We start from the raw sequence: 16,306 nt of genomic DNA, 5'->3' as shown, positions 1-16,306 counted from the left end.
TTTTATAAAATAATTTAATAAATATATAGGTGGTTTATCTAATTTATTAAGACACTTTTAATATATTTGGCATTCTTTTAAAATTTAAAAAAGTATAGTTTATTTATTACTATTTAATGTTGAAAAGTTTTAATATTATATTTTTTAGTGACATAATATTTTTTTTCTTGATTTTTGTAAAGTTATTTACTAAATATATCGATACGAGTATAAAATAGATAAGGATAAAACATATAGTTGAAATTTTACTTTGAGATGGGAATGAATATGAATTAATTTTAGAGTCGAGAAAGATCCTCTTACAGGAGTTTCGTTAAAAAGTATTTTTTGTAGTTTTTATATTATTTTTTAGACTCTTACATAATCACATCATTATATTTAGAAATTGTATAAAAATAATCCTAAACTAAAGGTGATAAAACAAATTAGTTGATCTTATTTTGATCACTCTGTTTTGGATTCGTAAAAAAATAAAATAAAATGAAACAGAGTATTTGTCATGTTTAGATAACTGTCAATTCTGATTTACTCCATCGAAAAATTACTTTATTTTTTATTAAATATTTAAATCAAATTTAACACAAATATTTTTATTTAATTAATTTATTAACTTGTTTAATTAAATGAACTAAAAAATTATTAGCTTAACATAATAAATCATCTCATTATAATTAATAACTGAATTTAATTAGTAACTGTTACAAATTTAAATTATAGTATCAATATTTATCATTCAACTAATATTCAACTAATGCAATTAAAAAAAACTTTTAAATATTTTTTATTTAATTTTTAATTAAAAAATATTTCCCTTTTACCAAACTGTAAGCATGCAACCCAATTTTTTTACTTAAATATTTCAAATTTACACTAAGAACTAATACTTGACATAATATAAACATTTTGCACTAACATCATAGAACTTGCTTAAACTTTTAAAAAGAAATTATTATTTTAACAGACATACAAGAACGATGTGGTCACCTTTAAATTTTACTAAAATGACACAATTTTAAGAAATAAAAAGAAAACGGATACAAATTCAGAAGAATGATTTTTTTTTAAGATGTAAAAAAACTGCAGTCATGTAAATTTTGGAACCATTGAAGGTTTGTAGTTATCTTAAGAAAAAAGAAGGTTGTGGTTTCCCAATTTGTCTTACTATATAAACAAAAAGAAAAACATTTTTTTATAACTATATTTTGAGTTCACTTTTGGATTAGATTGTTTTATCCTTTTACCAAATACAAATAAATCTACTATTTAATAATAATAATAATACAAATTAGGTAATTGCACAATCTTTTAAATTGTTATTTATATAAAGAAAAATAATCACTTTTTTGAGATCACTTTTGAATTGTATTGTTTTATCTTTACTAAATAAAGATAAAGTTATTGTTTGATAATTATATAACTTGGGTAACCACACAACCTCTTTTACTTAAAAAATAACTGCACAAATGTTCAATGATTACATATTATATGAACATGGTGGAAACAGGTAGTGAATGGTAATAATAATGTAATGGCAGTTACAATATGGTCGACATAATTAAAACAATAGAAATAATGGTGGTGATGACAGGGATTGTATACAACAATTATTGTAACCAAGATGGGCTATCAAGAGAGAGGATAAGGGAGAACAATTATCCTATCTAGTTACTTTCAAGACAAAAAATACACCACCAATAAAATAGGATAAAGAATATGATATTGATACATTGAAACAATTTAATTATAATAAAATAGAATATCATTATGTATCGTACCTTAAACATCAAACTAACCACAAGGAAAAAAATGAGACATAGGTAAGTGTAATTTAACTGAAATATTAAGTGTAGTCAAATTAAAAAGGCAAAATACAATACAAGAAAAGGTTAGCATCACTGCTTGAGTAAAGCTGATAAAATCAGTTAAGATGATTTTCACATTACAAGCAAGACCTAAAGAGACTACAATAAAAAAAAAAAAGTAGGTAGCATGATTGTTTGTCATGTCAAAAGGTGGAGAGGAATAAAAAACGACATTGGAGGAAATTGCCAAAGGAGATCTCTAGGGACTTCTAAATTAGGAAAATAAAAAGAAAAAAATAACATGATTTTTTCAGTAAGTTAAAATTTAGGAAAACTATATGTGAAAGTTTATACCGATTAGTTTAAGCATAACCTTTATAAGTTCTTACGGAGTATTTCATTTAAATAGATCATTGACTTTGTTGTTGTTCAGTCTGTCTTATTTTATTAATTTTGAACAACTTAAAAAAATAAAAAGCTAAAATTGATAAAAGAACTACTAGTATTATGTAAATGCAAAATGATGCACATATCTAGACTTTTATCTAACAATAGTTTACAGATATAAAAAAAAAAAAAAAAGAATGCGAAGTAATTTGACAAGACGAAGCTGCTTACAAAATATGAATGCAGTGCCCTCGTCAAAAATTTGAACGCTTTGAGAAAGAAACACTCTCACTACCAATTCTACGAAGCTGGCTCAAAATCTCATCGAAGTCTACAGGGGGTTCACATGAAAAGTGCACCAGCTCCCCTGTATGGGGATGCTGAAACCTACAAAAACAAAGGAATAACCGCAAAACCTTAACAACTTTGTTATGAAAAGAGATAAGAAGCAAGGTTTAAAACGTTAATAGGCTTTTATCATCTCACCCGAGAGTCAAAGCATGAAGGCAAGGCCTATCTAGCCTAGAAACCATTTGAACAATTTTGCCATGCAAACTGATAGGAGTTCGGGGCCTTAGTAGAGACAAGACCATGCTTTTTGTCCCTCCATACACCTCATCACCGAGTAAAGGAACTCCCAAATACTTAGCATGAGCACGGATCTACAAAAGTAAATATGGATTGTTTTGGGAGGTAAATTGTTAGCTAGTTCTAGTGGAATAATATTCTTCAAAATATTAAATGCCATTAGAGATTTTTCTTCCAAATATTGGTATCTATTATTCGTTTACAATTGTGTAAATATATAGGGTGTCCTTGGATTTCAGTTGGAACGTTCAAATCCACTTCCAGTTTACTTTTGTGCCAACATGTTTGACACATTTTTTCAAATCCAGTTAAAGGTAAAATTCACCTTAAACTCTAATTGATTTAAAAGCTACAGTGAATTGCTTTTCTTCAAACTCAACTGAAGTTAACTTCCTAACTGAAATATAAAGGAAGTTTTTGTAAAAGGAAGAAAGAAAGGACAGCAAAGCTCTACTTAAATTCCACCGGCAAAATCTGCAAACAAGATGTGAAGGACCCTGTGCTGACAACTCTCAGACCTCCCAAACTCACTTCACAGGGAATTCTGCAAACCTTCTATTAAGACTATGCGAAACAGATAAATGGCCATCCAAAAAGAAATTACAATTCCAAATCACCAATTACAATATAAAGTAAAACTAGAATCATAAATATCTTCAGTCCAGTTTACTTTCCAAAAACCCTCCTTTTTTGTTTTCCCCAGTTTAAAAGACAAATTCCCATGGGGAAGATTCATGTGTTTTAGATGATAGCATGTAGTGTTTATACATCTTCAGACGGTTAACTATAAAAGTTGACTGAAAGTTGTTTCGGCAAACATACGGGTTCAAAATAGGTAAACTAGTGTTTATGCAGTATACGAGCTCAACATCAGGGGAAAAAATGTAATTTATCCATGCATCATTTCTCCGAAGTTATGCGTCATTAAGTACCTGATGAGTGCGTCCAGTTTCCAACTTCCACTCAACCAATGAACAACTTCCCCCAGCAAGTATCTCGATTACTCTGTACCTGAGATATGGTAAACAAAAAACTTTTAGATGAACACATGCTCCTGGTGTAGCACTTGCTATAAAACCTTAAATATACCTGTCCTCATGGGCATCCTGCCACTTAATGGATCACACAAAGTGAAATACTCAATGATTTTAGTTTTGATCGATTTTTAATGGAAAACCCCATGGATCAAATATCTTCCAGATCACATTTGCCAGTCACACAAGTTAAACTAATTGTCGAGTTCGTGTGGATTAAATGATAAAAATTGAATTCCATGTCATGTAAATATTTGAAGTATTTTATGTAAATTTCAATTGATATGTTCCAAATTTCACAAAAAGTCGAATATGATAAGAGGCTACTAAATATAGTTCACATTAGTTAGCAAATAACCAAATATAAATGAAGTGTATCAGGACCATAAATCACCTACTAGCAGCATGACGGGCCTTTCTAGAATTGACTGGTCCAGCTACAGCAGTCATACGCAACCGGTTATTAAGATCACGGCCAACTGGAACCTCAACTCGCCCAGAAACCGGAGTGGGTACCCCAGCAGTAAGACTAACATAAACCCTCTTGATGGTGCGTTGTTTAAATTGCTCGGATAATTTCATATGCGAATGCTCATCCTGATAGCAAATCATACAAATAGAAGGAACAAAATGGAATGTCAATTTTTCAACGAATAAACAAGAAATTCCTTTCTTTGCTAAATTGGGTGCTAATGCAAGGTTTTGAGAAAGTCCAAGAAACACCTTTGCAACAACAAGTAACCCACTTGTGCCTTTGTCCAATCTGTGTACAATCCCTGGGCGAATTGATGACATAGACAGTCTAGAATGTGATCCCTCATAAGAACTTGCCATGGAGCCATAGCTATTAACCTCATCATCAGAATCTTCTGTATCTGAAAGAGCTTCATCTTTAGAAAATTCAACATTTGGAAGATTGCAATGGTGAAGAATGCCATTGACAAGTGTCCCCGACGTATTTCCAGGAGCTGGATGCACAACCTAGGTAGTAGACCAAATAATGAAATTGGTAATTTCAGTATTAGCTGCTAATAATTATGCCTTGTGAATAGTCCTTACATGATTAGAAATTGGAGTTAAAAAGATAGATAACTTCACAAAAATCTTACAAGTAAGGTTCAGAATTACCATGTGTGCAGGTTTATTTATGACTAGAACATGCTCATCTTCATAAACTATATCCAAAGGTATATTTTCTGGCACAGCCCTCAACTTCTGCAACTCTGCGATTGTGCATTTTATCTGATCCCCAGCTTTGACGTTGAAAGAAGCCTGCTCAAACGTCAATTAAAAAATGTAACTTAATCTGTGTAGTTCAAAACAGTTAAAATTAAAAGTGGGAAGACTGGACAACGATTAAACCTATCAAGGGATAATGAAGGAATCCAGCTATTGCAAATGAAAAAGAAAATTATGATTACTTAATCAAGAATTATAATCCCCGCAACTAACCAAAGCACATTGCTCTGGTTGATGCTTTGATTTCTGAAATTACCAAACAAATACCAGTGTCAAAAATACAGTCAAGTGCAGGTGTTTGTAAATCACCTAGGAATCAATAAATCATTTTTGCATTTTGACTGTCATGTGGAACATATCAATCATTTATTACAGTCTTTTGTCAACAGATTCAGAAAAAGCTGTCGTTAGACTCTGAACATTGTATCGAACATCTTAATGAAGAAGGCATACAAATTTGGATTCAGATGATAACCGTAAAAATATTCATGATTGATAGAAAAATAATCTTCTAAATGGATTCTTCTCTGGATATGACATGAGTATTTCCCACAAAATATTAAGGAAATGGATTTCTGAGTAATTAAATATCCAGATTGATTATTTAATAGTTTATTAGTATACAATTATAAAAGAATTCCATACTTACGCAACAATGCAAATAAGTTGGTGACTGGTCACAAGTCTAAAAGATTGTACACTTCCCATTTCAAAAGACTAAATCCTATTGCGGTAATTATGTTGCTCAATGTTCTTATGTCATCTAGTTTCAGGAGTAGTTAGTCATTTTTCAGTCCAGCACGATGTTAAATTCTCAGTTAATAGTACGTCTTAGTTAACTTTATTATTAACATAGCCATTCTATTTTATTAGTTTGTCAAAAATAGAATACATTAAAAGGAAATTATATTTCATTTAACTAAAACAGTCAGGTCAATGAGTGTGAATATAGGCATACTACGAATATACATAGGTACAAGGATGGACACTAAAGTTTCTACGTGTGCAGATATGGATTCATGAACTGCGGTATAGTGCCTAGTCCAAGCTCTACTCATTGTGATCCTAAAGTACGAGTCCTGTGTAATGGTGATTCCTTAAACTCTCCGATCGCAGCAAAGAAAACCAGCATTACAGATTAATTTCAATTTCAACAAGGCTATCATTACCGAAAGGAGGCGCCTCCAATATCTAAAAACCGGGAAATGGAATATTTTCTAAAATTTAAGCACTGCACATTTTCTATTCAAGTATAAGCTACGCATAAACAGGATATCTTCCACAACTGAAATATGCAGATTTATATCGTTGCACAAATTGTCACAAATAACTTTGAAACTCAATTTAAGAGAAACCAAAAACACTCGCACACACAATCCGAGCCGGTCATCTACAGGTAATTGCAGTTTTTCTTAGTACTGTACAAAACGAACGTTACAATCAGGTTCAGAATCTAGTGCATGAACGCAGCTCTGAGATTACCTTATCAACGACACGACCATTGACATGAACGAGTCCCGATTTGATACTTGATTGAACGCGTGCTCTACTAATGCCGTTGATGCGGGAAGAGATCCAACTATCGAGTCTTAGTTTTGTAGATCCTATTGTGCTATCGACAGCCTCCTCCAGCCGCACACCGGAGAAGTTCAATTTTCTATCTCCATCGGAGTCTGAGTCGCCAGAGAAACCAGAACCAGCGCTCGCTGTGGTAGAACGAAATTTATAGCTCGTAGAACAGAGAAAGAGTGAAGAAGGTGAGGTACGAAACTGGAAATGGAACGCTGTGGATGTTGAAACGCGGCAACATCCACATGAGTGAAACGATAGCATTTCTACTTGATCGATACTTGTTCACTTTTCCGTTGAAGGTTGGGATAAAAAATGTGACGGAAAATTTCAAACGACGACGTGTTAGTTGGGTTAAAAAGAAGGCGGAACCATTCTGGACTGTTGCGCATAAGTAAGGAGGCGCGGGCCCACTTTCAAAATAAAAATAGAATTATGTTTGAGTAAAGACAGCGTTCGAATTAATATTTACAAAAATAGAATACTATTTATTAATTTTTTTTTGGATTAGAAAAACTTTGAGTAATTACTGTTCCACCACCTATCATTCTTACTCTGGACACAATTGAAAGTAAATATTTATAACGTATTTATTTATTAATAAATTAAAAAAAATTATGAAATACTACTCTCTGAATACAACTAAATAAAATTAGTTCTTAATGTCATTTAACTTCATCAATTTTATTATCTAAAAAAACAAAATAAAATCATTAGACGGTGCTTTGGAATGATATACATAAATACAATAAAAGTAATTAAAAATACTTTATATTTAAATTTTCCATAATTTTTTGAAGAAACAAAAGAATCGTATATATATATTAAAATCGTATTTAAACACATAAGTACATGACAATTTCGTTTATACTCTGATCATATCTATTCATATTATTACATTATTAGAAATTTTAATCTTAGTTTCAAAAAATATGGAAGACGAAACAACACCTTTCTCTAATGCTATGAAGAAAAAATAGTTGATTCCTCAAATTCATAAACGTCTTAATCATTTAAGAACAAGGAATGACCATTTTTCCGACAGAAAATCAACATTCAAACCTAAATTCAGATCACGTCCGTTTCCACTCCTTATCGATGGTAGTATCTCCTTTCGCTTTATCATATTGTCATTTTGTTTCGGCCACGTATATTCCCAACAAGTAGAAAAACACCCATATAAAGCTCCACAATGGAATCTAAATAATACTAAAGGACATTATTCCAGTCCCCACCCTGGTGCGGATTAGAATATATATTTATATCTGTGTTTATAGATATATATGTATATAGCCAACTCAAGTTTTCACCCTCTTGGCCACAAACGAGATGACTCAGTTAATTAGAACAGCAAGTTAATTAGTTATTAACACACTGTTCTGACGTTCCACTGTTCTGACGCATTTGGGGTGCACTTCATAACCACATTGGAGACACTGGTAGGCCCAACTAGACCCTTGTTCATCGCACACACAGCAGATAAAGGGTCCTCCACCGTTCCCATCAGACACCAAATTCAGGTCATGTCGATGCCCTTCGTGATAAACCAGTGCCGGAAGATCCTTGGCCTCTTCCTCAAGCTGCTTTTCCAGCTCCTCCACTTTGGCGTTCGTGAAAGGGTACGCGTTCTCTTGGTACAAGTTTATCAAGCTCCTACCATGCACTGTTATTGTTTTACCATCAGGACCTATGATCACCAACCATGGAATCCCTTGCACGTTGAAGTGTCGAACGAGGTTCTTCGTCTCGGAGTCTCCGAAAGGCAAGGCTAACCAAGGCATGCTGCTGTAGTATGACTCAAACGATGCTCTGTCACGGTCGCTGGATACCAGCACAACTTCGAAGTCTTCCTCTCCCTTCTCCGCTAGCTCCTGCTTAATCTTCTCGTAAACGGAAATCAGTTTGGGAGTGAACTTGGCGCATGGCACGCACCACTCCGCGGAGAAGTAGAGTGCAATTGTTTTACCCACTAGAGAAGCAACAGGTACCTGTTTACAAAACCAACACCCGTCACGCGGAACAGGAACATGAATAAACATGAACATGAATAGGAATAGGAACAGGAACCTCTGCATGCACTTCTATAGGAACAGTGGCATGCACTCTAGAGTGTTACTTACCTGTTTAAGTCCAGAGTGAGTGTGACTCAAAACATAGTCTCTATGCTGGTTTGACAACAAATTAACGAGGGTTTGATTTTCACGCTTCACTTTGTCCTCTTTTCGCAGCTGCTCCAACCTCTCGTTACAGAATGGGTAAGCTTCGGCTCCGTAACGGTAAACAAGTTCAACCCCATCACGAACTGTTCCCTCATCTTTACCATCCTCTGGTTGCAACAAAATCAAGCACGGAATGCCTTCCACCTCGTACTTTCTGGTCAACCATTTCTTTGTTTCCAAATCGGAGAACGGTATCGCTAGCCATGGCATGTTCCCATAGAAGCTACTGAAAGCATCCAAGTCTTCGTCAGAGGACACGTACACAATCTCAAACTGAGGGAAACGGCTTTTCAAGTCCTCGTAGATTCCAACTAGGACTTGGGTGAATACGCGGCATGGTGGGTACCAATTCGCACCGAATAATAGACCCACTACTTTCCCTTCAAGATCACAGACCTTCACCTGCATAAGATGCACCGTTTCCAACAACCTCAACTTAACCAAACAGTGAAGTTTCAAGATGTCAAAAAAAATTATCTAACTTAACTTAATAGGTTATTTTATATTTGTTACAAATATATAATAGATCGTATACGAATATATCATACTTGAACAATCTCAAATAGTGCATTGTGTATATAAGCTACGACCAAGTGGAGAAATTGAAGTTACCGATTTTGACGGCAATATCTTAAGAGCAATATTATCAGAAGAAAATATATTTTCCAAGTAAATAATAAAAACAAATAACTTCTTATAATTAATATAGTTTCAACGAACTTGAGTTTAACATGACGAGAAAAAGTTTGCACGAAAATTCTAAAGAAAGAAAAGAGGGCATCACGTGGATACGTGTTCGTACGTGTCGCTGGCATAACACAGTCTAAGACCATGCCGGACAACGTACGGCTACCTTCCAGCGATGACCATGTGTCTGGTCTGTGAGGTGTCAATTAACTATGGGGACAGGGAAACGAAGATACATGAAGATATAGATAAGAACCCATTTTTCTTAACACATTCCTCAATGTACCTTCTTCTATTATATTCTGTAAACTTCGCAATTAATTGATGACATGTTTCTATGAAACCATAAAAGCGTCACTTTATCTTAATAAGAATTCAGAGATATATATATATATATATATACGAAAGAAATTGAAAGAACCAAGTAGAAATAAAACACCGACAAAGGAGTACCGAGTACACAATGATATATAAAAGCAAGGGTACATAACAACAGAAACAGAATCCAGTGCTATCCGAAATTGTGAAAGAGACGGGCCACCGAAATGGCCCAGTGTTTTATTTTGTAGGGGATAATGGGCCACGTGTCCAACGCAAAGCGTAATAGCTAGGACAACGCTAGAGGAAATGTTTAGCTGACACATGTCCTTCGATTCAATCCTTGGTCCTCCATCACACACTGATAGGGACAACAACTATTGGACATGTGTACCTCGTGAATGCTTTGCATCTATGATCCAACTAATCGAACAACTCCATAGCCAACAAGAATATCATCACCATTCTTTTTTAATTCCATTTCCAACTCTTAAAATAACCAAATTTGGGTTCGGCAGTTACAAGTGTCTAAATATATTCAACAAAAATGCTGGTACATAACCCACCTTTCTTAGTTAACCAAAAACTAATGAAAGGAATGACACCCAATAAATTTTTAAAAATATTTACATTGATTATTTTAATTTTTCAACTTCCCTCTTTCTTTATAGATATAATAAAAGTTAAACTTAAAATTAAAAGCAGGTTTCTTAGTTGAGCAACTTCAAAGACAGTCAACCTTAAAGTTTAAACAACAGTTTCTTAACCAATTGACTATAGTAAAGCAACAGTAGTTTACTTAAGCAATCGTTTTTTACGATAGCACGGGACCCACTTATAAGTATGTACAACGCTCCATTGACGGTGCTTTATCTTTACGATTAAAGAAGAGTTGTGTAAAAACAAAAAAATTGGCTTCATATTGGGGAGGGAGGAGTCTCAACTTTTTTCTGCAGTTCGTATAAACAACACCCTTTTTACACATAACCCATTCTCTCTTTCGTACAGTATATTACTTGTAAACATGCTATAACTCAGTGGAATCGTAAGCTTAGGTTTGTTGGGGATGGATTCATGAACTTAAAGAGTAAGGACTAAACCACTATGCACTGTTCAAAAGCAAGTAGAGTAGAGACAAGCCACATTAGACAGCACAAAAAGACTTGCTTCTCTCACCTTATTCTTACCCGTTTATTTGGGCGGGTAAAGGACTCGGGCGGGTCAGGCTCTTAATACCCTTTAATGGTTCTCAAGCAATAAAGGTCATGGGAAGTGGATTTACCCATCCGATTCACATTTAAAGAAAAAAAAAGACATATATGAACATATTCTGCATGCAAGTTCACAGATAATCAGAGAGATCATAACTAACCAGAGCTAGTTTTTTTCAAATTGAGAAGTTGCATCCTTTGAATAAGACTAATATGATAGTTGTTTTTAAACCCTAGACTATGATTTCAGTGTAGGAAGATTAGCACTGGGACAACTTGGTCCAATCCCTTCATATTTTTGAGGTTGCAAATGTTCCAAGTTATGATATATATAACATATCACATATAAATAGATAAATCCAGAAACATCTTACCTGTTCAAAACTCTACAAGAAAACAACTGACACAGTGGGTCTTCACTGAGCAGGCTTGGGTTGATATAACAATTGTTTTAAAAGACATAAATATGGAGAATATTGTACAGATATAAGCGTAACTAAAAAAACCATTTTTTGTTAGCAGCTACTAAATGACTGAACAAAAACACTTCACCCGCCACCAACGTCTGCAGCAGCAACCCACCAAACATGTTTTAATTATTCAAATTTAACAATTCGAGAAAAACGTTGCAAGACTAACTCCTGGCCACCAGAAGCCACAGCGAAGAGCTTGAAATAAAGGAAACTGAAGAAATAGAAGGATTTACATATTCATATATATTACCATAAATTACTTTCTCGTTATTTTCTGGTTATTATTATCTTTAAATTTCTAAAGAAATCTTGATATTTTCGGCTGCTAAGAACCAAAGTTGGAGGGCCATGAGGAAGTCTGTAAAAACGTATAAAGCACACAGATGTTAAATCATATCAAGAACAAGACAATTTGTAAAAGACGAAATCTGACCAGTGACCACAATCTCAGCCAAAAGTGAACTAAACGATACACGTATTATACCGTAGAAGCACACTCTATCCTAGTTTTTTTTTCTTTTTTGTTTATACAAAGAATATACTATCTATCTTCAGCTATTACTCTGATAAACAAGTGAGTTATGAGAGAGATAGAGAACCTGAACCCCAGTTGGAGAAAGAAGATAATCACGATCTTGGGAAGCAAGGAGTTGCGAGAATTTGCCGCAGTTAGAATTATCATTTACCAGGGCTTGAGTTTCTTCCTTCATCTCCGCTCTCATCACTTTCTCTCTCTTTTTTTCTTTTTTTTTTTCTTTGTTTTGTACTCTGTAGCAAGCTAGAGATGAAAGCACCGGGAGGAGGAGAGTACGAACGTTCTCATACACTCAGACACTTATATTCATTAGAAAAATAGAATCACATTCTTTCTACATCATTACATCCTATGCATCCGCAAATCACACATCAACACCTTCACACGTAGCATTCATCTGCGCCCCGGGATAATACCAGCCTACACCGCACACACATGGGGAATGATGGTGCAGCCTTTTTGATTGCGCAACGTCATCCATGTGCAGTGAAGTTATAAAATGAAGGCCACGTGTATGGTGGTGATTTCTGAATGGGGTTATTATTAGTTGCTGCATCTTCTGGCTACGGTGATGTCGAAGGTCCGTGTTGTCATAAAAGACTTTTGAATTTGAATAAATTGATGATGCCGAATACGGCAAAACTCTTCTTCCAACACCTGTCACTCCTTTAATTTCCTCTCTTTACTTTTCACTCCTCACTCCTCTCTTTCTGCTCAAGCTTTCATAGCCTACTCTTCTTCCGTACATTGTGGTTTGTTTGTAACGTGTAAAATCACACTTTCCGTTATTACAAACAATTTTCACGTTTAATTACATCCTTACCTTCAATTTATCATTATTTTATTTTTATTTTTGCATATTTTGCTTCTAATTTTCGAAAATGATGTTTGTCACCTTTTCTTTGTTTCTAAAACGTGTATTTAAAAAAAGAAAGAATTTTTAAAATAAACTTTTTATAATGATAGCTGAAATGTCACAGATATTATATCAGGCTCCCATTTTTTTTTATATTTTGTACATGTAAATTGGCATATAAATAAAAGTTTACTTTCTAATTTTAATATATTTCATATACTTAACACTCCAACACTTTTTATACTTGCACTTCAAAAAAATTTGGAAGATCCGCACTGAATGTAACACTCCTAGACGCAAATATATCAGATTAATATTTTTACTAATCATCTCAGAAAAGTATATAGTGATTTATATATAATATATTTACATTTTTTTATAATATAAAACTTTAATTTATCAAGATAAATGCAATTATAAAAATACACATATAGCATATATCCACACAATTTATAATTTTCAGTTTATCTCACCGGTGACAATCCATTTACATGCATCAAATCAACACACAATTACAATCGTAACGTAAAAAGTGGCTAAGTTAACATATTTTGAGAATATATATATATATATATATATATATATATATATATATATATATATATATATATATATATATATATATATATATTTGTCCTGTGTAATAATGAATCCTAATCCTCTAAATTAATTAAAACAGTTTGACCTCTCTGAATTTTTAAAATTTCATTTTCGTAACAAGCTTGAATGACTAAAAAACCTCAGCAAAAAGTATTTGTTACTCAAATTAGTTATGTATAAATAAGTTCAATGCTTTCTAAGTCAAAAAATGATAAATTGAAAGTAAAAAAAAAAAAAAAAAAAAAAAAAACTTTTCATTAAATCAATTAAAAATAAGTCAGTCATTAGTTATTATAACTTGTCATAAATTACATACATATAACCATTTCAGTCATAACTGGAAAACAATTAAATAACAGATTTTCAATATCTATACACGAGCATCTTTACACGAGAATTTTTGATCTATTTAACATACAGTACAAGAAAATCATCAAATTATAATTGAATTTAACAAATAAAATAAATAATTACAATATAAACTAAATTAGATACTATTTTATAAACTACAAATTATTAATATTTAAAATTATTTTTATTATTAATAAAAAATTAATTGATTTACAAATTATAACCTAAATTAATCTTAAATATTACCTTTTTTTTAACAACTTACTACTATTAATTTTAAATTTTAATTTTGGTCTTCAAAACCAATAGTACACTTGTTATTTTATAAAATTCCTTAAAATAATTACTCTAAACCACTCAAATGATGGTTTTATTAATTTTAAATTTTAATTTTCATCTTCAAAACCAATAGTATACTTGTTATTTTATAAAATTTCTTAAAATAATATACTCTAAACCACTCAAATGATGGTTTTGTTGTAATGCAAATGTTAAAATGTTAAGTCGAACACACAAAATATAAGTCTATTTTATATGGGTATGGTGACTTTTTGGGGAGACTTAAGTCCAACCTTAAAACATCCGTCATTGACATTTTCCACTTCGTTCTACATTCTGCAACTTATTCTTATCCTTCTTTCTTCATCACTGCTGCGACTTGTGCCTTATCGATTCTTAGATTCAAAGGGAAGAAAAAAATGACAATGCAACGCGTGTCTCTTTCATGTTACAAACGTGTAAGAGAATGACCCGAGCAATGAGTTTTTCTTAATTTAACATAGAAAAAATCAGAAAAAAAAAAGTGGACAATGCACCTATGTTTAATCAACATAACGACATTGGAAATTTTTCATATAGTTATAAACTAAAGGCAAATGTCGTGTTACAAAAAAATGCTGAAACGTGGATCTGTGAAAAGGCGGTTGCACATAATTTCTTTATGAATAAACTTAGTAAATTTTTAAAGGATTCTAAATTTATCCTACATACTCGTATCATATTATTCTCATTTCATATTTATTCTTTCTAAAACGAGGTACATTATATTTAGGGTTAAATATATTTTTATCCTTAAGTGAATTTTAAAATTAGTCCATTTCAAAATTTTGAATCAATTTAATCATTTATCTTTTAAAATATGTGGATTTAGTCATTTTAATCAAATTTTGTTACGTTTATTTGATGTTTCGTACGCATTTCAATATTGTATTTGAGTTATTTATAATGTTTGACATATTTTTATTTTAATATTAAGTCGAATACTATTATGAAACGCGCTTAAAATGTCAAATAAACTTAACAAAATTTATTTAAAAAAATTAAATTCACATATTCTAAAAGATAAAAGATTAAATTGGTCCAAAATTTCAAAATAAACTAATTCTAAAATTCACTTAAAGTTACGAGAGAAAAACATATTTAACCCTATTTATATATCATCTTAATATCTAATAGGATTAGTATCTCAAATTAACTATTGAAATCCTGAAAATTAAAATGTATATTAATAATAATAATTTACTGAGGTTATTACAACATTTGGAAGTAAAACATTTTGTTTAGTTGAGCTGTCATTAACAAAACAGTTCGCATCTTGAAATCATTAGTAGGAACTTAATACATTACATATTCCAAGACCCAGCTGGTGGGAACTCATTCTCCAATCTCCAAGAACGATTTCGCGTGTCAAACTTTGCCTGTTCATGTTTAAAATTTCAAAATAATAGTATTGTAAGATTGTAATACAAAAGGAAAATTATGTTTTGAAAAAGTTTTATTAATATATTTTATTACAAATTTTTGATAAAATACCCGTAATAGTGTAATAATATTTTAATGAATGAAATAAAAATTTGATATAATTTAAAAAAAGAAAAAATGTTTGATGTGTGTTAAAAAGTAAATTTTTTAAAATAATTTGTCAAAAGATTATGATCCAATACAAAATTATGAAATAGTATATGATTAAGATGTATATGTTTCTTAAATGTATGCTGATGTACATGGTGTACGTTTAGATGTGAATGTGAGTTTAAAATTTAATAGAATATTTCTTGCAAGTGTTGTCACTTAAGAGTAATAAACACTCAAATGGTAGGTGCTTAAACAATACAGTAACCATTGAAACTGGAAAATCTTAAGAGCAAATAGTAGTGCTCTCGTGTTAGATTTTGCTCAAGTGAAAAAGGTGTGTTTAGATATATAGTTTTACTTATAAAGAGATAGCTTAAAGGATAGTATATTGACTAGTCATAATTTTACTTTTATAGATGTATTTAATGTTATATTAACACTAAAAAAATCTGTAAATAATGATAAACTTTAATAATAAAAAATGATTATTCAAATTTAGATAGTAATTAATAAATTAAAAATTATTAATAATTAAAATAATTTCAAAAAATTATAATTAGTTTATAAATTAATTACTAATATT

The 16,306-nt window shown here is 31.8% G+C and overlaps 2 protein-coding genes across 2 annotated transcripts; both read right to left on the bottom strand.

Moving 5' to 3' along the window:
• Window positions 1-1,551: 1,551 nt before the first annotated feature.
• LOC114162392 (RNA pseudouridine synthase 2, chloroplastic) lies at window positions 1,552-6,978 on the bottom strand. The gene is made up of 7 exons (XM_028046261.1): window positions 6,533-6,978; window positions 4,940-5,083; window positions 4,535-4,792; window positions 4,206-4,408; window positions 3,710-3,788; window positions 2,676-2,851; window positions 1,552-2,576 (listed from the first exon to the last, which is right to left on the bottom strand). Exons 1-7 carry the CDS (start codon window positions 6,881-6,883, stop codon window positions 2,444-2,446), a joined length of 1,344 nt encoding a protein of 447 aa, XP_027902062.1. The 5' UTR covers window positions 6,884-6,978; the 3' UTR covers window positions 1,552-2,443.
• A 621-nt stretch (window positions 6,979-7,599) lies between these two features.
• LOC114164127 (probable nucleoredoxin 2) lies at window positions 7,600-12,366 on the bottom strand. Its single transcript, XM_028048660.1, has 3 exons — window positions 12,127-12,366; window positions 8,740-9,240; window positions 7,600-8,607 (listed from the first exon to the last, which is right to left on the bottom strand). Exons 1-3 carry the CDS (start codon window positions 12,247-12,249, stop codon window positions 7,975-7,977), a joined length of 1,257 nt encoding a protein of 418 aa, XP_027904461.1. The 5' UTR covers window positions 12,250-12,366; the 3' UTR covers window positions 7,600-7,974.
• Between the last annotated feature and the right edge of the window lie 3,940 nt (window positions 12,367-16,306).

This window comes from Vigna unguiculata, chromosome 9 (genome assembly GCF_004118075.2).
Source record: "Vigna unguiculata cultivar IT97K-499-35 chromosome 9, ASM411807v1, whole genome shotgun sequence".
In the NCBI taxonomy this organism is placed as follows: domain Eukaryota; kingdom Viridiplantae; phylum Streptophyta; class Magnoliopsida; order Fabales; family Fabaceae; genus Vigna; species Vigna unguiculata.
Note: the sequence above shows the minus strand (reverse complement) of the source record. Positions and strands in the feature narration are given on the sequence as shown.

Coding starts and splice junctions, on each gene's coding strand:
- LOC114162392 (XM_028046261.1), bottom strand. CDS start 6,883: ATGCTATCGTTTCACTCATGTGGATGTTGCCGCGTTTCAACATCCACA. Junction 4,793..4,939: donor TAAATAAACCTGCACACATG/GTAATTCTGAAC, acceptor TCTACTACCTAG/GTTGTGCATCCAGCTCCTGG. Junction 2,577..2,675: donor CTTCATGCTTTGACTCTCGG/GTGAGATGATAA, acceptor TTGTTTTTGTAG/GTTTCAGCATCCCCATACAG.
- LOC114164127 (XM_028048660.1), bottom strand. CDS start 12,249: ATGAGAGCGGAGATGAAGGAAGAAACTCAAGCCCTGGTAAATGATAAT. Junction 9,241..12,126: donor TTTCTCCAACTGGGGTTCAG/GTTCTCTATCTC, acceptor CATCTTATGCAG/GTGAAGGTCTGTGATCTTGA. Junction 8,608..8,739: donor CTCACTCTGGACTTAAACAG/GTAAGTAACACT, acceptor TTTTGTAAACAG/GTACCTGTTGCTTCTCTAGT.